At 37.6% G+C, this 27,158-nt stretch overlaps 1 protein-coding gene across 1 annotated transcript in view; it reads right to left on the reverse strand.

The window, feature by feature from the left end:
* The window catches only part of sorcs3a (sortilin related VPS10 domain containing receptor 3a), a 182,053-nt gene that overhangs the window by 111,555 nt on the left and 43,340 nt on the right, over positions 1–27,158 (reverse strand). Inside the window, exon 2 of the mRNA XM_088419860.1 lies at positions 4,877–4,944. Coding sequence (XP_088275986.1) covers positions 4,877–4,944 — 68 coding nt within the window. The remainder of the gene's footprint in view (positions 1–4,876; positions 4,945–27,158) is intronic.

Consider the following 27,158-nt stretch of genomic DNA (forward strand, 5'->3'; position numbering starts at 1 on the left):
ACGCGATAACACTAGTCACATTATTTATTGAATGTATCTATCAACAAGGGCGACTTGGTGGCACAGTTGTGCCACAGTTGTGGCACACATGTCCGAGTCACAGTTAAAGGGACCAGTGTTCAACATAGCCGTACCCTAGGATTCCTGTGAGGGGTTTGCATGTTTTCCCCAGGCCTGCGTGGTTTCTCTCCAGGCACTCTGGCTTCCTCCCACACCCACAAAATATGCATGGCAGGTGAATTCGACACACTAAATTGTTCTCCGGTGTGATTGGGTGTGTGAATGGTTGTTTGTCTGGTTGAGGGTCTCCCCCGGGTACTGCCGAAGCCAGCTGGGATTGGCACCAGCAGGGCTCTCAAAAATGAATGGATGGATGTATCTAACAATATCAACTACAGTACGTTTTTAATGTCAATGCAGAAATGAAATAACACAATGGTTAATACAAGACATACATATTATTTTTGTGTAAACTAGGTTGTGCCCAAACCACTCTCAGTTGAGTGTGTCAAATTGCTTGCCTGTGGGGATTTTTACAGTACAGTCAGTTGTCACTGACACAGTATTGACACAGTGTCTATACAGTGTTGAAATGATACCTCAAAACATGCCTTTTCTGCCTGTGATCTGACCTTGTGTCAGTTTCCCCGCTAAGAAGCACTGCTCTACCTCCATACCTTCCCTCAAACAGACAATTAGCTTGGCTTGGCTCAGTCTGCCTGCCTTCTGACTACCGTGCCTCCTTGTGCAAGCCAGCCATTGTTGCCTTCTGGCCAAGCTATTCTGTTATTAATAAATCAGCTGATCTTGAATCCTCTCTGTCTCTGTGTGCTGCTGGGTCCACACTCAGACTTTGATATGGAGGTAGCTCAAAAAGTGACAAACTTAAAGCATTTGGAACCTTGCCGAGTTGAAGTCCATTGTTTTGAGAAAAAAAAGGGTTTAAATCTTTTGCCACATTTATCTTTTAAACGTCTATAGCAACCAGGACTCAAGGAAACAAATATTGATCATAAACTTTAAGAATGTGCTGAAGGACCACAAGAAAGTAACTTTCAATAGCAGGCAGGTAAGGACAACATCTGAGATTTGAACACTTTAAACACTGGAGAGGGTTGACATCTCAAAAGATAAAATTGGGCAAAAATGGTTCTTTGACCTCAGCCCTGAAAAACCAAACAAAATAAGCTTAACCGTTCGTTTCTGAGACATCATATACGTACGTTTTCTTCTTTTACTCTTGCTACCTATGTGTTTTTTTGTGTCAGATTATTGCAGTGGGAAAGTTGATTCAGTATTTCTGCATCAATCAAAAGATGATTTGCCATTTCGTGTGAGCTACATGTGAAAAGAAAGGTTTATCATGGATATTGCAAGTGCATTTGGCCACATTGAGAAAACTGGTTTCAACTAAGTGGTTCAACACAGTTTTATTTTGACCCCCCCCCCCCCCCCCCCCCCCCCCCCCACAACATGTTAAGTAACATATTAACGTTGCAGGATTTTCAAGTAAATTCACACATTGCTTGCATATATACAGTATTATATATATATATATATATATATATATATATATATATATATATATATATATATATATATATAATGTATGTATGTATGTATGTATGTATGTGTACCCCCGTATTATAGCGTCCCTGGCTTATGTTTTTTATGTTTTTATGTTTATTATGTTTATGTTTTTTTCATGTTGCGACGTGGATTACTGAATTTTTTTCGTCCCCTCTTTATGGTCATTTCCCGTTTTGCGACAAAAATAACTGTAATGACCCCAGGGGCTAGGCTATATTTGTGTTGTTTTGTGTCCATCTGCAGGCATTTTTAGGTAATTACACTTATTTTCTGTTGACGTTGATGCCTTCATGCAATGCGTTAATAAAATGCTGGTCTGCTATTGGTCTCCTCACAGATATATATATATATATATATATATATATATATATATATATATATATATATATATATATATATATATATATATATATATATATATATATCATTGGAAACATCATTGGAAAGGCCAGGATGAGCTATACAGAGCGCACTATGATTTTACAATAGATTACAGTAGTGGGTCGCAGTTCGAATGAAAGATATAGAACAAAATCGAAGCTCAGCTACAGTGGACAAATGTATAGGCAGGGTCTCAGGAGAATGTGCAGCATTCTAATTTTTTTTACCTGACCTCAATTTTCAACATTCATTTTCCATCATGGGTTTAATTTGTTGAATTCCTAACTTACGAACCATTGTATTAGTAACATTACTTCAAACTAATTGCAAGCCTTTCCCTCATGGTAATTTACTTTGAATAATAATACTGTGAACAATGTTAACACACTTACCAAGATAATGGCTTTGATTAAGCATTGAAAGGGACATGGAAAATTAGTTTTTATTGCTCAAATACAAACAGTTGGGTCTCTGGAGTGTTAATTAACAAAATAACCACCTCCATACCAAGTTTCTCTGCCAACAACTTGGTGGGCAGACTGGCCAAATTTTCTGAATGAAAGAACCACTTTGAAGCATCAGCGTTTCACAATGCAGCGCCAGTGCATTATGTTGATGTCTGACGTAGGCTAACAACATTACCCCAGCGAGAGCTCTATTTAATTATGCCTATTGTTGAGTTATGGCTTGTTTATTATTACTATGGTGACAAGAGCAGTATATGCTGTAACACCTGTATTACTTATTACTCGGGATATTTTAAAAACACAAATTCAATTCACCTGTGAAATTGTTCAAACGGTTTGAAAACCAAACAAAAACACATCAATTAGAGACACAGGCTTGTCCAGCGTTCCTTGTGTTGCTGCTCTTGTAGCACAGATCAAGCACTTTTGACCAACGAATTGCCCCTCGGACTCTATCTCCTCTCATTTAATCAAGGATGTTCTTGTTTCTGTATGCCCAGCTGTACTACTGCTAATTAATACATGCCTCATCTCTGGTTGTGTCACGGCTGCCTTCAAACACGCCGTGGTGCGACCTCTGATAAAAAAGCATAACCTTGATCCCTTTACTCTATCCAACTTTAGGCCTATCTCCCAGCTTCCCTTTTCCTCTAAGGCAATAGAGAAAGTTGTCGATAACCAGTTGCAGGATTTTTTTTAACTGAACATGATATGTTTGACTCTGGCTAGCGACCAAGCCATAGAACTGAAATGGCCCTCCTTTGAGTTTTGAATGATCTTTTATTAATTGTTGACTGGCAGGTCTACTGTTCTGGTCCCCCTTGACCTCATAGCTGCATTCAACACTGTATATCATGCTTACCTGCTAGCAAAGTGGGAAAACCATGTTCGAATCACAGGTACCTCTCTTACTTGGTTCAAGTCATACTTGTCAGACAGATTCTTCAGTTAACTCAGGGACTTTCTCCTCCTCTCCAGCCCCTCTTACTTGTGGAGTCCCCCAAGGTTCTATTCTCAGCCTCATCCTTTTCCTCCTGCACACCTTACCGCCCAGTTCGATTTTCTCCAAGCAAAACATCTCCTTCTATTGTTTTGCGGTCAATGTCCAAATATACCTGCCCTGAAGAACAGCCACCCAGAGCTCCATGCAGTCTTTAGTTGACTTCTTGAGTGACCTCAAAGCCTGGATGGAGGCCAATTTCCTCAACCTCGATGCCAGTAAGACGGATGTCATTACATTCATCCACGTCATACCAAGCTCCATTATCAACCTTCTGAGTCCCTTTCGTATCAAAACATTTGCAACTCTTAGAAACCTTAGTAGGCTGCTGGACAGTGATTTCAAATTCGACAAAAATATTTGCTCTGTTGTCAAAACGAGTGTCTCCAATGAGAATACTTGCTTTAAACCTAAGATCTACCTTATATGGGCAGATTTGGATTCACTACTTCATTTCATCAAGGCTAAATTACTGTAAATCCCTGTATGTTGGCCTTGATCAGTCATCCGCTCCCTACCTAAGGAAGTTTGCTCTGTCACCTCAGTAGAAATCTTTAACTGAAAACACATTCATTCATTCAAGCATTTAGTTATTGGGTCTGGCAGACTGTAGCTCTCTTCTTCTTCTTCGTCCCGGTTTGGAGAGGGGCCTAGATGGTGAGAGACAAATTGAACGCTGTCATGCTGACCTGTGCTGATCGACTAATGCGGGTTATGAGATGGACCAGATGGGCACTTTTGTTAGGATGGACCCACTAGGCCACCTTGTGAGGAGGATCTTACCCGATGGTCTTGCCTGCTGTCAAGGCACCTTTGCACTGGACACTTCCTGCCTAATATGGCACAATGTGTTATTTTTAATGTTATGTGTTATCTAATACAACCTGTTGAGGCTGGAAGAGGGTCTCCTCACATCTATGGACCCTTCTCAAGGTTTCTTATTTTCCCCAGATGGGGTTTTTAAGTTTTTCCTTACCCTTCAGGGAGCTTTGTTCAAGGCTCTGGAATAGGCTGCTGTCGTTAGAGCTGCCCAGACCCTTGTTGCTAATAAATCCCTCTTAAAAACCTACTTCCTCTCACTTGCTTTTAATATGCCTTGAAAGCTGACATCTTTGTTGCACTGCTGTCTTATCTGTGCTTTAGCTTGTTCGCTTGTTCAATTGTGTTTCATTGTGATTTAAAAAAAAAAATAAAGTGTTCTTTTTTTAACTAACGGGCAATTACAACTGCTGCTTCTTTGTGAGTGTGTCAAAAAGTGCATGAGAGAGCATGGCAAATGATATCACTGAGGGACAGGTTTGACACCAGCTCACAGCAGCCCAATTGTATTGGGGGCGGGAAAAAAAGACAACACTCGTTAACATATTTTGAATTTGATATGATGGTACACAATTAGACATGACGAATATACAGATATTGAGATGACATTTTTACTGACCTCCAAAGAGTGCTCTCAGTGACACTGCCAATATGAAAGTCGTACAGCTTGGTTAGTATCAGGATAACCTGCAAATAAATAGATCAGTTTTACAAACTTGTGCAAGTGTATTTTGCTTCAAAAACACATGTATATGTGTAAATTACACCAATTGTGGACTGTGGTAAACGATAACCAGGCGATTTCCAGCTTTTTTTTTTTTCAATAAACATCTGAGCTCCAGAGGTAAGAGATGAGCTGGCTCTGGACCGAATACAGGATAGAGGAAGAGTGACAAAGAAAAATAGTTTGATGGTGAAAGAAAACAAGAATACTTTGAAACAGAATGAAACAAGTGTTAGATTATGGAAAAACCTATACTGCAATCGGAGCATACATTAATTCGGGAATTTCTGGCGGTGCTTTTCAATACTGTAGTCAATGAAGTTGGTGCAGTCAGGCATAAATGTGTGCTAGGGGCGGGGCAGATTATCTGTTGGAAGCAAGGATTGCTCTTCAACAATTTCATTGGGGTTATCAAATGTGTATTTGAAGCAGCATCGTGTCGCCAACATCCAATTTGTTTCAAAAATATAGTTACTCCATCACACAGATCAAGCTTTGCCACCTTTTGTTAATGAGATTTCTTGTTCCTGCACAGCATGAGATGCCTTTCTTTTGGTAAGGGAAAACACAACTACACCGCTTGTTACTGCTGACATTAAAACTCCGCCAACTGTGGTAAGATTTCAAAATAATGCTACTCTGAAAATGCTCCGATTTTAAAAGCTAAAATAGTTCAATGGGAGAGCACATGGGAATACTAGATCTTGTGCAAGTGGAGCCCACCTTAGATCTTTCAGGACTTCAGTCTACGGGGACCAGACCTCTGGCGAAACACATAATCATCTTAAACCCCAAACGGTTAACGAAACAAATGTTTAGTTTTATTCATAGCCGGTCTCAATATCTGAAATACAGGTTTCTCCGATTTCTTAAATCGCCTGTGGCAATATGCGGGTTTTCAAGTTGAAGAAAAGGATGGTAAACGATTGGCAGATATGACAATGACAGTTTGCAAATTGCATCCAAAAATAAAAATTAGGCGATGCACCACAGCTAATGGGAGTTGTATGCATTCTGGTAAACCATAGGCGTCAAACTCCAGGTATCCTGCAGGTTTTCTGGTTTTCTCAACCCAACACACCTGATCCAAAGGATAAGCTTATTAGCAAGCTCTGCAGGATCTTGAAACTGATTCTAACCATTTAAATCAGGTGTGTTTGAGAAAGAAGTTTCAAAAACATGCAGGATACCGGCCCTTGAGGCCTGAACTTCCACACCTGTGTGGTAAACTATTCAGTATTAGGAATTATTTCAGCTGTAAATGAAAAAAATGACCCGGGTTGTTCTAATTACATTTTCACACTATCTCAGTTAAAAAAAAAAAAAAAAAGTAATAATGATCATAATAATAATATGAAAACCAAAAAATTTGTTTAGGCATTTAGGCATTATTTCATATTGCAAATTTAGCAAAATTGTTGTCTCGTCTAATTTAAGTGGGTTAAGATATTTGTATTGTGATTTGCGTCCTGTCCCATCTCCATATATATATATATATATATATATATATATATATATATATATATATATATATAGGAAGTGCCAAAGAATCGATGCTGATATGAATAAATTAAATATTCAATGTGGCAACATATTTTGACACAATGATATTCCATTTTTATTCATGAGCCCTATTTTGTTAGCAGCAATGGTTGTTATTAGCATGTTCCTCCCAGAACATTTGAAGTACGAGAGTAGGAGTTGGGCGCTGACACAGAAAAGGTTGGACCTTGATTCTTGTGTGGTAGCACAAGAAATTGGTTCTATGGAAAAATGAATACATATCAATCAGTGTTTTATTTAAATCATATTATTTTCGTCTTAAAACTCCATCGCAAGCTGTTGTTCATCTTATGTGATAAATGACCTTGAACATCCATGAACATCACAGCTAAACACATCTGTCTTGACATAGCCACGCCTTTTCATCCTGACTCTTTGATCTTGCTAACTAATTAGCCAAGAAGCGCCGATCAAACTTGATCAAGCTGACTTCATCTGTAACTTTTTATTTTGATGACAAATTTTGACTTTCAAATTTTTCTGAATATGGTCTTAGACCAAATAAAAATCAAGCAGTAAGATAATAAGCATGCCTCCAGGGGTAAGTGGTAGGAAAAGTTATGACCACAAGGACTCTGTATTTTTATCATGATATCACACATTGCGGTGACTTCAAAACCAAAGTGTTGATAACGAATTGCAGTGTGCAGCATTTTTCATGATTTACTTTCCCCTCGTTATGATTGCTGATCATGTCTGAGACCTCATTGTTTGCTGTGCTCCGCAGTCATTCGAGATTCAAGAGTTTTATTGCCATATGCATAGTAACACTGCACAATGGAATATGCTGTTCACTTCCCTGAGCAAACTTACATTCCACACAATAGAGCAAAAAATAAAATAGACAATAAAAAAACAGTAATAGGGCAATAAGGACAGTGATTGCCCATGTTATGCTTTGCTCAACACACTCTTTGTACAGGCAGGAAAATGCCCAAAGTAAAGAAAAATCTTTAGTATTGTTACATATTAAGATATTTTTGTGTTCATTTGCCGTGTAGACATGATTTGAATTAATTAGGTTGTTTGCACATAGTTCAGAGCAAAGCATTCATTCTGCCTTTCCTTCCTCAAGTGGCAAAAAAAAACAAAAAAACTAAGTGGAAGGGACAAAACGTGAAAGCAACCTGTAAGTGGATTCAGTTTGACTCAGTGGGATTACGATTTAATTGAAAGTTTTACAAGGTATGATGAAAAGACAATGCAATTTTACAAACATTTGCATGAACTGTGAATGTTCCATTTCCTTCCAATCTAGGTCATTTCAATAAAAGGATCAAATTGATTTTGTGCACTTGCATCTTTTAAATCAAGAACAAGTTTAGAACATGTTCAAACTGTTTTTTTTTATTTGTTCCTTTTTTTCTGCTTTGCAATTATTGATCATCCAAATCCAGTTTGATCATACTTTCAACAATCAGAAAATTACTGGAATCAATCTGCCATAAGTAAACCCCAAAACTTTTATTATTAATATACTGCAGTGCTGCGCATAAAAATGATGATGCCTTCTGAGTAGGAGTAGCAGAGATTGTTGTTTCATGCTTATTTATTTATTTTGTTTTTATTTTTTTATTTTACTGCTTACCTCTCAAGGTGCTTTAAAGACTTTTTGCAGAAAGAGATAATTACATTTTGTTTCCCCCTCAAGCATCACATTAGCAGAGCAAAATCAGGGTGAGAGCTACTTTTACATCAAATTGAGTCACATTTTATCATAGAAATTTGACTGTGGCTATACAGGGGCTATACAAATAAACTTGACTTGACATTCTGGGGACGGGGCGTCGATTTTTGGATGACACTAAAATGTAGAAGTCACTTTGAATTTGGACTATAAAGTATGAGTTGATTTTTTTGATCAAATAGGGGTACCCATTTGAGAACAACTGTTCTAAGGGCTGTCGCAACTTCAGGATACCAATGCTTACCATTAAAACAATGATTACTGCATCTTCTGGATTTCTTAAAAGCCGGAAATAGGTATGTTGAAATAGATACTACAGTTTGGTACCTCGGCAGCACCACTGTCATTCTGCATCTAAATATGTCTATATGTGCACTTCACACCAAGATTTATGAATTAAGTACAATGACATGACTACACACATCCACAGAGTTAAAAATTAGGAATCTGCCTTCCAGCACCTAAATCAAACCCAGCAAAATCACATTTCACCACCTGTGCCAAAACTTGGATCTGCTTTTATTCAGTCTATTATCTTCCACTTCTGTCACAAATACATACCATATTTTCCGCACTATAAGTTGCACCAAAAAGTCTTAAATCTTCTCAAAAGCTGATAGTGCGCCTTATAATTTGGGGCACCTTAGACAGCAAGTTATACTGCAAGTTTCCATTTTTGAGGGACAAAAAAATAAAATAATTAATCATCATGTAAAATCTTTCATTTTTACCTCTGCATTTCAGGTCTAAATGTCTTTTGTACAAATGAAATTTTTACAACACCCAGTTTGAAATTTTGATATGCTCCAATTTTGTAGGAATTTATATGGGGACAAAGTGCAAAATTGTGTGTTTTTATCAAAGAAATATACTGTGTCAAATAAATCCAGAAACTATTTTTAAATCAACAAAGCAATATATTGGAAGGTTTGTGGTTGCAATTTGATTTAAAAAAAAAAAAACTTTATTATTTCATTGAATCATCTTAGCTTTGATCTAAAAATATAATCAAGAGCCACTTTTCCCTATTCTTCTGATAGTTCTTTCCACAAATCATCTGTATTCTTAATTTCTAATTGAAAAGTTTGACTGACTTATCTGGTTGTTTTGTTGCCATTGCCTTTAGTGCAAGTTGATGCATAACACAACCCCAGCCATTACTGCAGCTTCTATTCTATGTGCCTCAAAAATGCCTTATATATGAAAACAATTTTAAAACTGGTCATTTATTGAAAGTGTGCCTTATTATCCGGTGCGCCTTACAGCGCAGAAAGTACAGTTGTTGAAAATGCTCTCAGGGACCAGTGAGGTGCATCATGCTCTGCCAAATTTCCAACCCTAGTAAAATGTGTCAAAATTAAGATGCACCAATTTTTGCTGTTAATGAAAATAAGCCTCAGAATGATGTTGCTGGTGTTGCTTACTTATCTGCTGTCCTGTTAAAGTTGCTTATTTTCTTTTGGTTGACTTGTCTTGTTTTGCAATAAATAATCAAATCATCAATAATCACACAATCATGACTGTCATGCCAACCATACCATATCATACACAATATCTTGACACAAATACATCTTTGGAATTACTGAATAATACAACTGATCTTAATGTATCTTCTAAGGCTTAGACAATAATTAGTTTCAGTGGACAATAGAGCATTTGTGTTTCTTGGAAAATCTGCTATTTTTGTCCGTCCGTGACATTGCTGAAAGTTCAGTAGTCATATGACAGTATAAAGAAGACTTTAAAAACATTTTACTTAGCTTGTCAAGCTTGAGTGCAGCTGTGAGAGTCTCATTCAATGAATTAGAAAAAAAAGTCACAAAAAAACAGACAAAAGAGATAAAAGCCTTAATTTTAGTCTATCTTGGCTCTATTTTGACCATCACATGTTTCCAATAGCTATTAGGTTCAATTAGATAATTGAGGGAAAATGTGACTCATTTCAATGAATCTCAATAAATTGCTGCCATAGACAGCATCAGATAACCATTTTTGGGGTAGGTTAAATCCCTACATGTTCTCACAGTAAGCTTTAAGAAAAAGAGGATAGTGTTTATTTTGTAAAAGTACCTTATATCGCGTCGTTCTCTAGTTCAGCAAAGTGGAGTTCATTATGTATGTGGAGCGACCAACTAGCTGGGCAAGTTAATTCCAAAATGAACTATATTTCATAGTACTAGTAACTAGTACTAGTTACTTTTGAAAGTAATGTGTTATTACTATATCAATGTCTATGTTGAGCACATATAAGTTGCTTTATTGATTGGAGTTTAATATATTCAATACGGAATTGGGCATTTTAAAAGCAAAATGCAAAACTTGCAACTGAGTAAAATTAGCTTGATGAGGATCATCATCTATCATATCTATTATGCTACTTTAACTACTAACTGTCATGTCGGTTTGGCATGTTGTTGACAGGTGTGGGAAGATGAGGATGAGATGAGCTCAACAAAAGATTCGTTACTTTTGGGAGCTGGGCAAAACATGAAAAACGCCGGAACATTAATAACAAAAGGAATAAAAAACAAAACCAAACTCATGGAGGGAACAACGACAGGGAGAGTGGTAATTCGAGGAACTGGCACAGGTACTGCCGGCGGCCAAAGCAATGACGTTAAAAATAGACGTAAGACAATGACCTGACAACTAACTGTAACTAGACTGGGACTTAAAACAACAGGACAATAATTACGCAAACACGAAACAGCTGTACAGAACGAGAGGCGGGTGAAACTGATTTAAGGAGACACGGAAGAGCAGCGGCTCAACACTTGAGTCCCTCCTGGATGACCAAGTTTCTCACCCTATCTCTAAGGCAGAGCCCGGACGCCCTGCAGTGGATTTTGGCCGCTTATATTCGGGATTTCATTCTTTTGCTCACGACCCACAGCTCGTGACCATAGGTGAGGGCAGGAACATAGATCGACCTGTAAAGAGAGAGCTTCGCCTTTTAACTCAGCTCTTTCTTCACCACGACAGACTGGTGCAGAGTTCGCATTACAGCAGACGCCGCACCGATCCGCCTGTCAATCTCCCGTTCCAGCCTACCCTCACTCGTGAACAAGACCCTGAGATACTTGAATTCCTCCACTTGGGACAATACCTCATCCTCGTCCCAGAGAGGCCATTCCACCGTTTTCCGACTGTGGTCCATGGTCTCGGATTTGAAGGTGCTGATCGTTATCCCAGCCACTCTTATCTGCTTCCTATGTATCAATCTCTCTGATAAGTATGCTGTATTTTATTTGAAAGGTTTTTTTTTCTCTAATGAAAAGTTATGAGAACATACATACATAGCCTGAATTCATTATAGTGTATATATATATATATGAGTGAGTTTGAAAGTGTGCCATGTGACTAACTGGTGACAAGATCAGGGGGTAGTCCATCTTTTGCCCACAATCAACTGGAATAGGCTTCAGCTCTAATGACCCTGAACAGGTTAAGAGGTTTAGAGCTGCAATTCCCAACCATAGGGCCGGGACCGAAGTTGGCTCTACAGCGCTAGCTAATGGGCTGCAAAATAATTTCAATTTTCCACCTGTGGTCCCTGAAGGCTGCCAGATGACATTAATAAAGAAAAAAAGTCTAAATAGTCACAGAGCTAAAAGTTTCTTGCAATTGTCGTTTTATTTCAATTATGAGGTGGTTTGCTTAAAATGTGCAGCAGTTTGCCTTGACAGCATGGTTTCAAGACTTGTACCACAAACTTTGTGACTGCTCAGTAAAAATCATTTGAAATAGTATTTTCAGCCAATGAAAGGAAGATATTTGGCGACATAAGTCAATAATTAGTCAACACAAATCATAATTTGAAGACAGAAAGGTTAAGAACTTAGGTAAAGAAGTGACTGGGTGGATGAATGTTGTCAACAGTTTAAATTGTCGTTGTATGTAACGAGATACTGTGGCTACTGGTTTCTTGGAATTACTAGATTCTTAGCATTTGACCAGACAGCATTTTAAATTGAATAATATTAACAATAAAAAAAAAAAATAATACTAGGATTAAATTTGTGATTGTTTTTCTCATTTTTGGGGAGTGTTTTCCTTGTTGGGGTTATACGTTGCTGAGTGAAACCCTATGTCTCAAAGGCGGCCCTTGCCACTTGTAAATCTAATTTCAATCAATTCCAAACCATTTGGGTTCTCAAGATATCTCTGATATAATATGTTCACTTTTGCCGGCTGTTCTAAGTAAACAAGCTGACCCTTTATGTCGTGTGTTTGAGATGCACAAATGACCATGACATTTATTTCTGCTATTCTTCACCCACTGATTTAAAAGTGTGTGTGTAGTAAGCGTGTGAGAGACATTTGTGAAAATGAATTGACTGTATCTATGTTGACTTTAAATTTTAATTTATATCTCTTTATCACTTTTCACTTACCTTCTCTCAGTATTTCTCTCTTATTTTAAAAGCTTTGTCAGGAGACTCGTCTTCATGATGATCTGACTCATTAAATCTGTCTCTTTAGCATCTTAATGGCCACGCTAAGTTCGTCCTGCACATACCTTATCACACTCAGGTTTGGGGAGTGACAGAATACATATTTGAAATATTGTACTCCATTACAGTTGCAAAAAATAATGGGTAACTGGGTAAATTAAAAGTAGGTATGTTTATTGTGTCACAGAATAGTTCCAGAATGTGGCTATGCAATCGCATAGTTCCAGTGCTCATTTTACCTCTGAAAACTGTTGCTTCCCCAGGACTTGCAATACTAAAAATCTATGGGTCCTGATAGACATGTTAGGAGTCCCAAAAATTGCACGATTAAAAGGACACATTAAACCCAAGGTTCACACTGCATTTAAATGACGTGCGCATGAAAATCTATTCCCAAGAGGGCCGGACCAATAAAATCACAGTATACATTTATATAACTTTAAAACCGCAACTTCAAATGTATTAATCGTTTTCAATATTGTCCAAAAAAAATCAAGTACAACATTACCAATAATCATAAAATACTAACAATATTCTTCATCATTTGTTAAAAATTTATTTCAGCTCATTTTTGTACTTCACCAAATTATCTGTTGGGCTAGTTTAAACCCATTTTGAAGGCCAGAACCAACCCGTGGGCTTTAGGTTTGACACTACTGATTCAGCCGCTGTCAACTAACACAAACTGAATGCTGCGCTCTCAAAATTATCATCTACACTGAGCCAACAGACCTTAAGCATCGTTATGTTTTACGCAGCTACTAAACCATGTGCACATGCGGTTTAAATACAGTAGCAATGAATTACTATAGTTATGCAAATTCCTCCGACAGCTCGTACAAAACATGAATATGGTTGGCTTGACACAAGGAATAACATTAGCTTACTTAAAACAGCATTAACTTAAAACAGAATTGTGTTGCCAGGACTTCCTTTACCTCCTTTATTCCTCACTGCTGAGGGTGAATAACTTTAAGATATCCATCTCAGTTACACTTTAAGTCCATTAAAAATAATAAACTTAGCGACTTCTTCTTGTGATTCTCATATCCTGTGGATCCCCCTCTAACCCTAACCCCTAATGTATAAAACTAACAATGGGACGATTTTGGATGCATGGTTGTGACAGCGATCAAGTTGCCATCTACTTGATCATCATTATCTTACACCAGGAGGTTCATGGTGTGAGCAGAATTTATTTAATAAAGCTGTGCTCTTTTTTTTCTCGAGCGAGATCAAAATAAACACGGACGACGAAGTTGTCAACAATCTTCGTAAGACGTTAAGTTTGAAAAATGATGCATCCGAGGAACGCACGTTGATTTGAATGTATCCCTCGTCAAAAAATATGTGTCTGGGATGCAGGAAAACAAGAGCACCGTACTTTCATTTAAGTGTGGTCACGTTGAAAGATTTGAAAAACAAAGTACATTTCTGCCTGTCTGTCTGTCTGTCCTTCCTTCCTCCCCTTCATCCATTGTGGTTAAGCTTGTTGTTTTCAAAGTTCCTTAGTGTTGGATTTGAAATGAGAGTGCTCAGGCTTCCGCCGGCATTCCAAAAGCATGTGTCTGTATTGTGCTACTTTAAACTTTCCGCAGTTAATTAGGGTATAAAGTACTGTATATATGAATTTATATCACCTTTGAAAAAATGACAACTTAAAGTCTGATAAAATACAGTGATCCCTCGCTGTATTGCGGTTCATCTTTCACGGATTCGCTGCTTCACGGATTTTTTACAGTGTGGATATTTTTTACAGCACATTGTGCTCTGAATCCTGATTGGCTCAGGGGCTTTACTGTTGTCTCGAAATAAAATACTGACGCTGTACTGTATTGGTTTTTCACTTGTCAATTTATTACAAAAGGCAAGAGGATCCAAAGTCTCTCCTGTGTCTCTCCTCTAAATGCCATGTGCGAACGTGCTAGCACATTGATTGACAGCTTGGGCTCTGGGAGTCGATCATGTGACTCGTAGGCGTGCCGAGAGCAAACGCGCACACTATGTAGACACAGACAGCGATGGAGACCTGCGCAGCTTTGGTAATCTGGCTTTTACCTAGATTTCTTTTGCAATAAATTGAAATTTCAAGTGTATTGTTACGATACACTTGAAATTACACTATTACATACACTATTGTTATGATGCTTCACTTTAATTCGATGTCCGGGCATATCCGTTTATAAAAATCTTGCTCAGAAAAAGAAAGAGCTCAACTCCTACTCATAACAATGTGCGGGTTCAGGACGAAGAGGCATAGCTGGGACTGTGAAATATACTATATTAAAATGATTGTTTTAAACAAATTTGGGGCTTTAAAACAGGTTTAGATTTTTAGTTTTATTCTATAGTTTAGCATTGCATTGTGAAATTTAAAAAAAAATTACTTCATGGATTTCACTTTACGCGTGTTATTTTTGGAACGTAACCCCGTGATAAACGAGGGATTACTGTATTGGCTATTTTGGTCACTGCCTTCCTTATCACCTTATAAACTTGGCCACCTATCACCATGGGGCTGTGGCGCCACAACCATGACATCATCGTATTGCATCGGGTGGGTATGTATTTTGTCTGCATGGGCGGTACGGAGGCGGTACTAAACGTGTTGTAACAGAATGAGAACCAAGCCGTTTTCTCTGATTGGGCAGGGCTTGTAACGAGAATGCAGCAATGGAAACGGATTCTCAGAGATGGGTGAATGGAAGAAAAAAAACCTGGGAGGTGTTTTTGGTGAGGAATAAGCATTTTAACATTGATAATAGTTCCAAAAGCCTGAACTTGCACGTTTGTGCTCCTTTAAACAGCTTTAAGACATAAAAGACCTGGCAACTCAAATTTAAAAAAAATATATATCATTTGATTTTTCTTTGTTATATTTTTTTTTCATCATGCAGTGTTTGATATTGGCGTAATCAGCATTAAAATTACATCAATTTAATTTGATCCCACGTGGTTGTGTTATAAAAGTACTTTTCAACATGTAATATGCAAATTTCAGAAAAAATGTTTTTGGAAGTAACACACTCAACTTTGTACTGAAAACCGTGTCAAATTCAACTTGCTTAAACTGATTGAGCATCCACTTAGTAACTGTAAACCATCATTTTTTCTGTCACTGGGAAATTCTTTTTTGATTTTTATTTTCCGACTGAAACCAGTTTCCTCGAAAAGTGGGGTGATAAAACTGTCAGTATTTCGGAAAGAATTGTGATAACTTTGCTATTACCTTAAACTTCCGCATTTGACTGATATATCATTTAGACTGATCTCCCTTTATCAACTCTTAAGGATTAGGGTCCCCTAATCTCCAAGAGGAGACTCAGCACTTCTCAAACTAGATTCAGCAAAGACTTTGTGGCAGTGGTTGCAGCACATATCTATTCTCTCAAATTGTCTTAAGCAGCCTTTTGATGTACTCAGAATGACTGCCCTTTTGCACATTTTTGGACCATCTCTTTGGCCAACCGTCATATTTTTGTCTAAGGATTAAGGCTTTCACTGAAATAACTGACCTTTTCCCGGTCGCTGGGGAACAGGAAAGAGTTTGCCAACCCAAAAGCTAATATCATATCTGAATGAACCCTTTCAGTATTTGACAAAGTAAATAAGTCAATAGGCCAATATTTGCAGGCTACATAGTGTTATAAGGGGTGTAGCAGTAATTCCCATACAAACCTATTCGTGGTTTATTATTTACACAGTTGTCTATTCGCATTTTTCTGTAACATCGTAGAAACAGTCCAAACATAAATAAACACATGTGGCTCCTCAATTGTTGATTATAAAATTGTGCATAAGAAATGTCAAAGAGGTGTATTTGCCTTCGGTGCAAGCAGTGTGAATTCAGTTCCCACTGAATTTAAGTGGTTCTCTGTCTGTATATGGGCCATGCAATTGACTGGTCACCAGTCTCAGGATGACTGGCCATCATTCTCCTCTTCAAGATGAGGGGCACATAATCCTCTGAGATGATTATAAGAGGTGATCCTAAATGATAAATCAGTCAAAAAAAAAACTAGGGAAACTTAATTTCCGAGCAAAGGCAAAAAGTAGTGGATACTCAAGATTATTGCGTAATTGATTGTTGAATTTTTGTGTTAAATGCTTTCAATGCAAGCTTGACAGGGTTACTTGGAAAATGTATTCTCACATTGGTACTTGTTATGCGTTAGCTCATTCATTCCCAGCCATTTTCCTTGATTTTTAATAATCTTCCAGGGCCCACAGCGTGAATTTTTCATTCGGCATTATTTACATTAGAAACATGTGAAAATCACATCTTGTTCTCGTGGCATCAATCTCATGAGACATCACGATACGACATTTAAACATCTGTTTTTTTTTTATAGGATTCAAAATGTAGCGCTTTGCAGGGCAGATGGCTATTCTGGATTTGCCATCCGTTCGATAGCTGCTTATCCTCACTATGGTTGCTGGTTTGCTGGTGCCTTGATATGTCGCTGGTCGTGCCGGTAGCCAATCGCATTCTTGCAGGACGCTCAAACTTGGTTTCAAGAGGGAGCTTGGCACTTCTATAAGACATGTGATTGGCTCCTGGCGTGACCGTCAACCAATACGGGCAGGAATTTGGATCTACTCCTGCCCCAACTCCCGCCTCTTAGACCAGGAGAGCGAAGTTCCAGGCTCAATCATAAAACACACAGGCTGTTGGATAGACCCAAGGGACCGTTGGAAATCTCTTACCTAGATTAATTTTCGTACAATAAAATGGTATTTAAAGTGTAAACTCTCATTGTTATCATGTTTGCTTATCTACAGCGTTCACGTTCATTCAACTTCCGGGCGCCGCTAATATGACTGCAGCTGCCACGAGATTTCAAAGGATGGAAAGCGGTAACTGTTCAGTTACTATATAAGGTTTAATCATTTAATATGTAAGTAAATATGTGTACTGTGGTTATTCCACATCCATAGCGCGTGCATTTATAGTTACCTCATGTGAATGGCATGCAGGAAACTGTCACAGCCCGTCTTTCCATAATATGGCAAAAAAAACAAACAAAACAAAAAAATCTGCGGTGCACTGAGTGTGCAATAGGCGGGAAGTTGCGAGGGATCACTGTATATTTTAGTTTTTCTGATAAATTGTCTCGGATTTGACCCCAACTCATTGGCATTTGACTGGGACCTGTCTGGGACTGGCAAAACATTGGACACAAAATATTTATATCGACTTTTCCAAAATGAAAAAAGTGTCACTGGTCTGCACCTTACCTCTTCTTTTTTCATAATTAATGTCACTGATCTCTTCTTTCGCCAACAGGTTCTTTGATGATTGCGGTACCCCTAAATAGCGTGACATTGGCAACGTATGCCCAATTGCTACTTTATCAGGGATAGAGATTCACTTTGTCAAAGTGATTAATAACTGTGTCTGAAATACCTCCCTGTGTGATGTTGTGCCCTGAAGTTTCTTCTGAAGACAAATCATATGCTAGGACTGCTGTGATAAATTAGTTCTGGGTTCAACAAGACCAGTCTATTTATATCAATAATGGAGACCTGCCACAATAAATGCGTTGTTCTGAATTTGATGAAGATCATTTCGCCTCTCAGTGATTATTAACAAAACAGCCAATACAGTTTGAGTTTTAACTCTTAATAGAAAAATAAAACAAATGTACATTACTCATTCGTGCTTGGCCGTTTGCTTATGCTCTCCTTTCTCCCTAACGCATTCATCAAATTGAATTCTGGGCAAAACAGCTGGCTGGGGCTGAAGCGTATTTACAGTTCAACAGTCCATCAAATTGCACCAAAAAAAATAAACAAATAAAAAATCAGTCAAGTAGGAGCTTGAGTGGAAGGGCCAGGAGACTGTTGTGTTGCTCAACCCCGACAACCCAAAACACCAGGCAATTTACTGTGGATTTGAATTGCAGAATTTTCATTGTGTTGTTTTGGGGGTCAAATGTTGCCAGCTGTCTCTTTACACCTGTGTGATTGTCATTTTGCTACCTCTTATGTCAGCAGAAGTTTGTGAGCAAAATGTTTTATGCAAAAAAGGGCAAAATGTAACATGGTCAATTAGGTTTTATACATACATGAACTGTTGGACTCCCATTTGCTATCACACTTTGCCAGCTGTTCCCTAGCCTCTTTTTACGTTTACATTTGTATTAAAATCAATTTTCGCCTGCATTATTTCTTTTTTGTAAATTCCACGCAATACACCCAACTACATTACAGAAGGAAGTTATTGGTGACATTGATGGTGCTCAATGGTTCTAAACATTTTATTCAATGATGCACCACCTGTGAAACATTTTTTCAGCCAATTACCACATAACAAGGGCAAAAGGGTAAAATAAAAATACTTTTAAGACAGTACTGAGCCATCAGTGTCTGATTTATTCAGCTTTGCTGCTCCGGTGTTTTGACTGGTGTTGACTGGGTTTTTGTTGTTGTGGTCCTGCATTTTGTCACCTTTGTTTGTCATGTACTCTGGAAATGGATGGATGGTTTGCACATGGCCTGATATCTTTTTTTTTTCTCTCTCTCAACTGTTCGACTAAAGTAGGGCCTAAAAATGGCTGCTACTTAACTGGGTAGTTAAGTGCTGTAAGTCTTACTTAAAGTAATTACCAACAGCATTTCATTACTTAAGTACTTGGATACATATGTAATCCATTACATTTGTATTCAAATACCTAAAGTAATACAATGCAAATACAATCTTCATTTCTAAAATTTAGACCATACTTTAGCCAAAGACTTAAAATAAAAGAAAGAAATCTAAATTAATTTCAATGGATGGACTGCCAAAAATTGACGAGGTAAATATGTTTTTTTTTTTTATGACAGTTCACCATCAAACCTTTTATTACTTTTTTTTTTTTTAAAGTGTCGCTGGCCAAGGCAAAAAGTATTTTAAACAGATGGCACGGGACGCAAAAAATGTGATGAGTGCGCTACAAATGGCCCTAGGACCATAGTTTGGACACCACTGACGTGAGGTAAGACAAACAATGCAGTATATACCTGGTCTCTCAGGTAACAGTCTTTAAATTCCAAAGACTGTCCATTCATCAATCCATTGTTTTCCATGATCATTTTAAGTAATGAAAATGTTGTGTTAATTGGATAAAAGTTTTAGTCGGTCCCTTACTTAGTTGTTTCAAGGTAATTGGTTGACAAGCATTTTCCAAGGAAACCAAATTTGGTTTACGGTGCAGGGACCTGGGTTGCAATGCACCACAGGAAATTGTTTTTCCCCAAAACTAAAGCATTGCTTTTTAAAAGTTTATTCAAGCCATCTATTCAAATGTTTAAAATGTTGCCATTGATTTTCTCTGACTATTGACCTACAATGGCTATTCATTTTATTCAAACTTGACATTGTGCCTGTTTGATGTTGATGTTTTTTGCTTGCAAAATAATCAACTTTATAATGAGGTAGAAGAAAGGCTGTGTACAGCAATTACCCAAATTGTGAAGTTTTTTGTTTTTGTTTTTTTTCTGCCAAGCGGCAGATATACAATATTTAAAAATTAATTTCTTCTGGAATTTTAATGACTAGCAGATTTTAATTGGACATATTTTTGTCATATTTTAGTTAATACGGTACAACAAATGAATTAATTATGCCTGGCATACTTACAATTTTGAGTGCGGTTACTGGCAAATTTGAGGGACCATAATGCATTCGTAAGGAGAGAAAAAAAGATTATAAACGGTGACTTTCGGGTGGGTATAATATTCAAATGTGTGTTAATCTCAGTAAATTACAGTACTTTGTTGATCATGTGAATGATGGACAGAAAACTCAAGTACAAAACTGTCAATAGTGTCAGTAGTGTTTAGGCATGGATTTGGGGGTTGGATTTTGGGGGTTGCAAGGAAGCTGGGAGTCAGGGACCATCAAAATGTTTAACTTGTTTACCCCCTTAGGGACAATAGCTTTTCAAAAAATCAAAGTGGGTATAAGAATCATAGCAGTAAAATTAAATGGTGGTTCATTACACACCTATCTGTAGATTCTTGTGGCATTTAGCAACTTGGCCCACTGTCTATAAGGTAGGCTGCGTTGTACAATTTCTCATCAATTAACCATCGACTACTGTAGAAATATATTGATAATGTTTGCTATGTATGTGTGTTACTATAGATTACACTGATTACTATGTAATATTTAAAAGATTGACTGGATTTCTTTTAAATTCCACCTGAACTAACGGAAAAAAACATCAAAAAAACAACCAAGGATTTATTTACAACCGTAAAAACATGCTTAAGTCATGTATTTTCTTTATGTTTCACGCCTACATTGTAGAGGCAGCTGACCAGAGTTGTGGCCGTAAGGTGGTTGGTGCCTGTGGTGGCAATTTTGGCCTGTGGGACTCTGGATCCAGATAACAGGTACCAAGTGGCCAGACAGAAAGGGACAGGTTTTTGGAACAGCTTTTAGGAAATTCTAGTCCATCCGGCGTCTCAAGAGTGGGAAGCTGTGTGACATGAACACTGTCTACAGTGGAGATGGTGTGCTGCTGACATCAATCTAGGATGTCATGAGACAGTTGGGAGAGTACTTGGGAGACCTCCTCAATTCCACGGACACTTCTTCCTTTGAGGAAGCAGTCTTGAAACTCAGAGGTGAACGCTCCTATCGCTGGGTTTAAAGTCACCGAGGTGGTCAAAAAACTCCTTGGTGGCAAGACCCGCCTGGATGTTGGATGGACACACCTCAATAACATCATGTTGACATTGGAGTTATTGCCACTGGATTGGCTGACCAGGGTGGTGGTCCAAAGGGTGTTTTTCAACCGGTAAAGGTCTATTAAACGGTGCTGCAGAGGATTGCCTGTTAGGAAGTCAAACCTCGGTTTCAGGAGGAACAGTGTGGTTTTCATCCCTGCCGTGGAACAGTAAACAAGCTCTACACCGTCAGTAGGATCCTCAAGGGTGCATGGGAGTTCACCCAACTAGTCTACGTGTGTTTTATGGACCTGGAGAAGTCATTTGCTGTTCGGACCCTGTACCACTAATGTCAGAGTTTGGTCTCCATCGCCAGCTGTAAGTAAGAAATTTGACTTCACCAAGGCTGTTCTTTAGCTAGGTTCACACTGCAGAGGACTCAATGCTCAGGTCCGATTTTTCTGTGAAAGCCAATTTTTTTGTGAGGTTGTTCATTGCCAAATAAACACAACCTGTAAGTGACCTGTGTTTGAACACTAAAGAGCCCAAAACTGTCTCGTCTGGGCATTGAGGACATTGTGTTGTCACAGACAGCGGGCTAGCTTAATGTCTTTACAGAAGTACCTGGCAATGTTGAAGTGGCTGTCATCGGGGAGCCAGAATATTTTCAATCTGTTAACTATAAAGAGTAAATTGAAGAGGATGTTATGTTCTGGATGGTTATGATTGGGCTGTGATTTGTCTGTTCACGTTCTGGGTTGTTAGGGGTTGTATTCATGTTAGTTCATGCTTCTGTTTCCCTTGTGTCAATTTATAGTTTGTGTGATTGCATCCATCTGTTCTCATTAACCTGCGTCCCTTGTGCTTGCCAATCACTTCCCTGCTCCAATTGTGTCTTGCCCAGGTGTTCTTTGTTGCCCGTCATTTTGAGTGCAATCAGTTTCCTGTTTACTTGCGGTTCTTGTCCGGTCATTGATGATGATGATGTTGTCGCTGCTGTCGCTATCAGGCCCTCATTGTCCTTTTTGGACATTGTATATTTTTGTTTTTTCCATTTTAAATAAGTATTTTGAGCATGTATGGATATTTGTATTCTTTTACTTGACAGCATTTAGTCCGAGTAACTTCAAAGATGTTTGTGTCTGAAAGGGATAGTTTGTAAGATTTAGGCCAATTTTCATTACGAACTGCAGGGGGTGCTGCAGGTGCTGTATTTACAGTTATCCATAGCTGTAACAAACGTGGCGGCCTCTGGCGTAGTGCCACCCCCCATGTAATATAATCTCATGATAACTCGACCTATGAGTATTTTTAAAACATACTGTTGGTCTTTAAGAACACATTCATTTGCAAGTTTTTGAAATTTACTGTCATTTAATTTATTCCTTTTTAATGAAAATCTTTCTTCCTTTAAAATATTGTACAGCTGACTCACTGGCCATGAACAAACAGAATAAGTAAAAAATATTTTTGTCTCATTGGTGGAGATGGTGACTGCTTACAAAACGGATGACAAATTCAAGACATGCAAAATTAGGGCAGATCATTGAAAACACTAACAGTTGTGAGTATTGTCAGAATTACAAGACACCAACCATTTAAGTACTGCATCACACTATTTAAATGGCTTGTTGCTGTCGTAAAAGGAATAAGCCTTGAGGATTGTGACTGTAATAGATTTGGATTAGATACCTTTTAATTAGTGCCTCTGCAGTGCAGTTAATTAAGGACAATGATAAGGCAATAGCAAATCTCCTCCCATCAATGATATACACGCAGTTGGAAAAAAAGTTGGAACATTTCCTTAAGTTTCTAAGGTCACGTCCCACAATTTGTAACAGAAAACAGAAAATTGTATAATTATGAATCTAATTTTTCTCAAACAAATCATCCGAGTGACTTGAAAATTAAACCAAAAGAAGAAAAAAAAAACACTCTTTCTTCCATTTCCCCACAGTTATAGCATGATAGTTTTGATATTCCCGTTTACAAAGTGTTCTGGCGGTCCAATAAGTAAACCCCCCCTCCCAAAGCAGTCATTGAAGGGAGTATGAAGTGTTTGGTATTATTGTGTACAGCAATATTGACTCATCCATTGCGTTTTAGGGATCGGAAAAGAGTGGATCAAGTCGGGACGTTTGCTTTTAAAATTATAACAAATAAAATTATTTACATCCAAGCCTTAAAGCCTTACAGTATAAGTGGACCTGGTACACAGCAGTAATTTGCCTGTTATGGCACCTAAACAAATGCGAGAAATCATGTTTGTTTATAGATGACCATATGCTTATTTTCTGAAACAAATAAAAAATAAATTATTTCAAAAATAGATTCATTGATTTGTATTTCTCATTTTGTCTTTCTTAGCTGTGTGTGTGATGACAATTACAAGCCCGTCATCTTTTTAAGTGAAGGAATTTGCAAGGAAGTTGGTGGCTGACTAGTGACTGCATTTTTGCCCCAAATACATCCACTGATTCCATGTTCTATAGCCGCTTCTCCTCGCAAGGGTCATAGGCTTGCTGATACCTATCCCAGTTGACTTCAGGCAGTAGGTGAACTGGTTGCCAGCCAATTGCAGGGCACACAGAGAGAAAAAAACCATTCGTGCACCCAATCGCACCTATGGCCATCAATTTAGTATGTCTAATACAGCTAGTGAAGTGTAAAGATCATTCACCAAGTTGATGCGGACAAAGTCATGTCATGTGGAGCACATATTACCAAGAAGGACGTATTAAACTTGAAGTGCAAACTTCAAACGACTCGAATGGTCGCTCAGTCAAACATTTGAAGTAATGAGGTGAAAATGACAGTATACTAGTGATGGGAAAATTAAGCTTCAACTTTGCTTCTAGAACTATTCTATTGTTGATTACTAAAGAATGGGCAGAAATATATATATATATATATATATATATATATATATATATATATATATATATATATATATATTTTTTTTTTTTTTTTTATATATATTTTTTTTAATAAATAAATTAGCTTAGTCTTTCTTTTGGTGGATTCCGTGTTGCTATAGCTGTAAGACATACAATTGGCAAGCTGGAGTTAGTTGGTTGATTGGAAAAATGTTTTTTTTGTTTTTGTTTTGTTTTTTACGTTATAATCCTTGTTAACTGTTCTCTGTTCGGAGTTAGTCGTCAAGTGCTTGTTACAAGATGGAAAATAATCAACTGAAAGAAATACAGATATTGTAAAACTTTATTTCAATAATCAAGCAACATTTTTCTCTATGTTGTCTCTTTATTTGTTTATTTCTTTATTTTATTTGTCTCTTTATTGCAATGCTTCTCAAATAGTGGGGCCGGCCCCCCAGGGGAGGGCGGGAGGTGATGCCAGGGGGACGGGAATGAGCCGAGGGGCTTTGTTTTTGTCATGTGAAGTATAATTGCAACAAAATAAGATTTTTTTTTAAGTTTCAGGCACTTTGATGCCCTTCAATTTTTTTCAGTTTTATACTAAGCTGTAACCTGTATAAACGCTATAAAAAAAATTAAAAAATATTTTCTTTTTTCTTTTGTTAGTGTTAAAAAGCATACAGGTTTATGTATACTTATACAATTTTTATAGATAAACATTTTATTCATACTCAGCGCGTCAAGTGGGATGGGCACGAAAAGTTTTCTGTTTCCTCAGGGGGGCTTGGCGAAACATAATTGAGAAGCACTGCTTTATTGTAACATTCAGTGGTTTGACAGTTCATCAAGAGGTTTCATTCATTGTATTCGTCAAGGGAATCGGGTGGACTAAGTGCACTTGCATTTGCATTTGTAGTCGATTAAAAACTTTGAGAAAACCCTGCAAAAATGGCACAAAAATACGTTTTTGTAAGTATCACAGAGCAGTGGGTAGTGTAGGAGAAAAGTATTATGCATATTTCTAATTTCTGTAACACTCGCATGCAAATGAGGCTATCATTCTTGCTTGAACCTCTTTTTGTTTACCATTAAATGATTAATCCTTTTTTTTTTCTCTCCAATAAGAAATATTAGTACTAGCAATTTTATCATTTCAAATATTTGACTCATTCATGGAATCATTTTATTTTCAAATATCATCATACATTTAGACCTGTATAGCTACTAACCAGAGTTCTTAAGAGTTAATTCAATGCATATTACGCACAGTGCATATACCACCACCGATTCTGTGCAACAATGCGGATTTCAAATGAATGCATTTTTTTTTATCTGTAATTTAAATTTCAATGTACACTTATTTCTTTTTGATGTGAGATTAAAATGTATTAGTAAGAATCCATTTGAATATGATTATATTGAAGGTGAATCTTCGCCAGGAGAGTCGACGGCACACTTAGTATCTGCCAATCTTGCCTAATGGGCGAGCTGGCCTTGGACTAGAACTACAAAGAAAACAACCTTTCAAGACCGAATCTGCCTGTCCCTATGGATTCTCTTCTATGTAAAGGCCGCTCACACTAACTGTTAAAGAAGATAAATATGCAAGAAAATACGACCGTTGTTTATTCCTTTTCCAAACAAGTCACTCATCCTACTGCTCACCTCCTTGCCATCTTTAATATTCCATCAACAGTCTTTGATGTGACGTGTCATGAAGAATCGAGACAACAGCAGTGCAACCAATGCTGACAACCATTGCTGACACTACGTAATTCACTGCTTATTACAAATAGAGGACGCCATTGGCACTAGAACTTGCACTGCCATCAATGTCAAAATTTAGTGGAAGTAAAAGTGAGACATTAATGTTTGTTATCCATTTCCATAGTCGTTAGTCTATATTTTAAATTGTTTAACCTCTGGGTAAAGTTTTGACCTATTTAGATGTTTTTGATTGTGTGATACCAGAGGAAGGACTTACAAAAAAAAAAAAAAAAAAACAGCAGGAGGCTAAAATATTGCCTAGATTGTCAATATGTGTCGACTTTCATTATGCCCTTCTAAATGCTTGCAAACGGGAGATCGAGAGACACAACACCCATATTTCAAATTTAGCCCATGTCAGGCTCAATTACTGCCATTAAAAATTGAAACGATTGTAAATTTTTGACATATTGAAAACACGATGTCATGCATGTCCCCAGATTTTTGCATTAATCGGCAACTCATGAACAGGGTGCACTAGAGACCCCAAAACCACCAGGGGGCGCTAGCAAACAATTTATGACTTTTTCAAGTGTTTCAATTTCTTTATTGAGTGGCTTAGCCTGGATTCCCATAATGCAAAGTTCATACTCTGCATTGTGGGACTTGTAATTGCCAAATGACTTCGAACCAGACCTAAATTTTGCAGGAAAATCTTTTATTTTGCTGCAGAGAAGTGTTTTATTTCATGCAAGGCATGCAATTATATCTGCATATTCCCGTCTACCAAATCTGCGACACTGAATAGCTGTTAAGGTTTGTTTTTTCTTTTTTTCCCTCCCACCTAATGATTTTATAATAGCCTTGGAATATACATACGTAAATATACATATGTAACAATAGAGTTGATAACAGAACATTTTGAGGGGTTGAAAGGAAAAATATATTTATGTTTGATGAAGTTATGACCCTTTCAAGGTCATCCCAAGTTGGGTGATAACAAGGGCTAGGTTTGTGAAAAATCCTCCAACTCCAATGGGTTAATATAGTAATTCTCAATTTAAAAATATATATGTTATATTTCTTCTGAATCAGATATCTATTTTAAGTTGGTTTTTTCAAGTCAATGCATGGAGCCGGTGACCGTCAACGTGTCAACGCTAGGTAGCTTTCGGCGGGGCTAGGGTTTGTCAATTGGACTCAGTCAATCTCACAGTGTACATAAATGTGCA

This window comes from Hippichthys cyanospilos, chromosome 7 (assembly GCF_059441005.1).
Source record: "Hippichthys cyanospilos isolate Australia breed blue-spotted pipefish chromosome 7, RoL_Hcya_1.0, whole genome shotgun sequence".
NCBI classification, from domain to species: domain Eukaryota; kingdom Metazoa; phylum Chordata; class Actinopteri; order Syngnathiformes; family Syngnathidae; genus Hippichthys; species Hippichthys cyanospilos.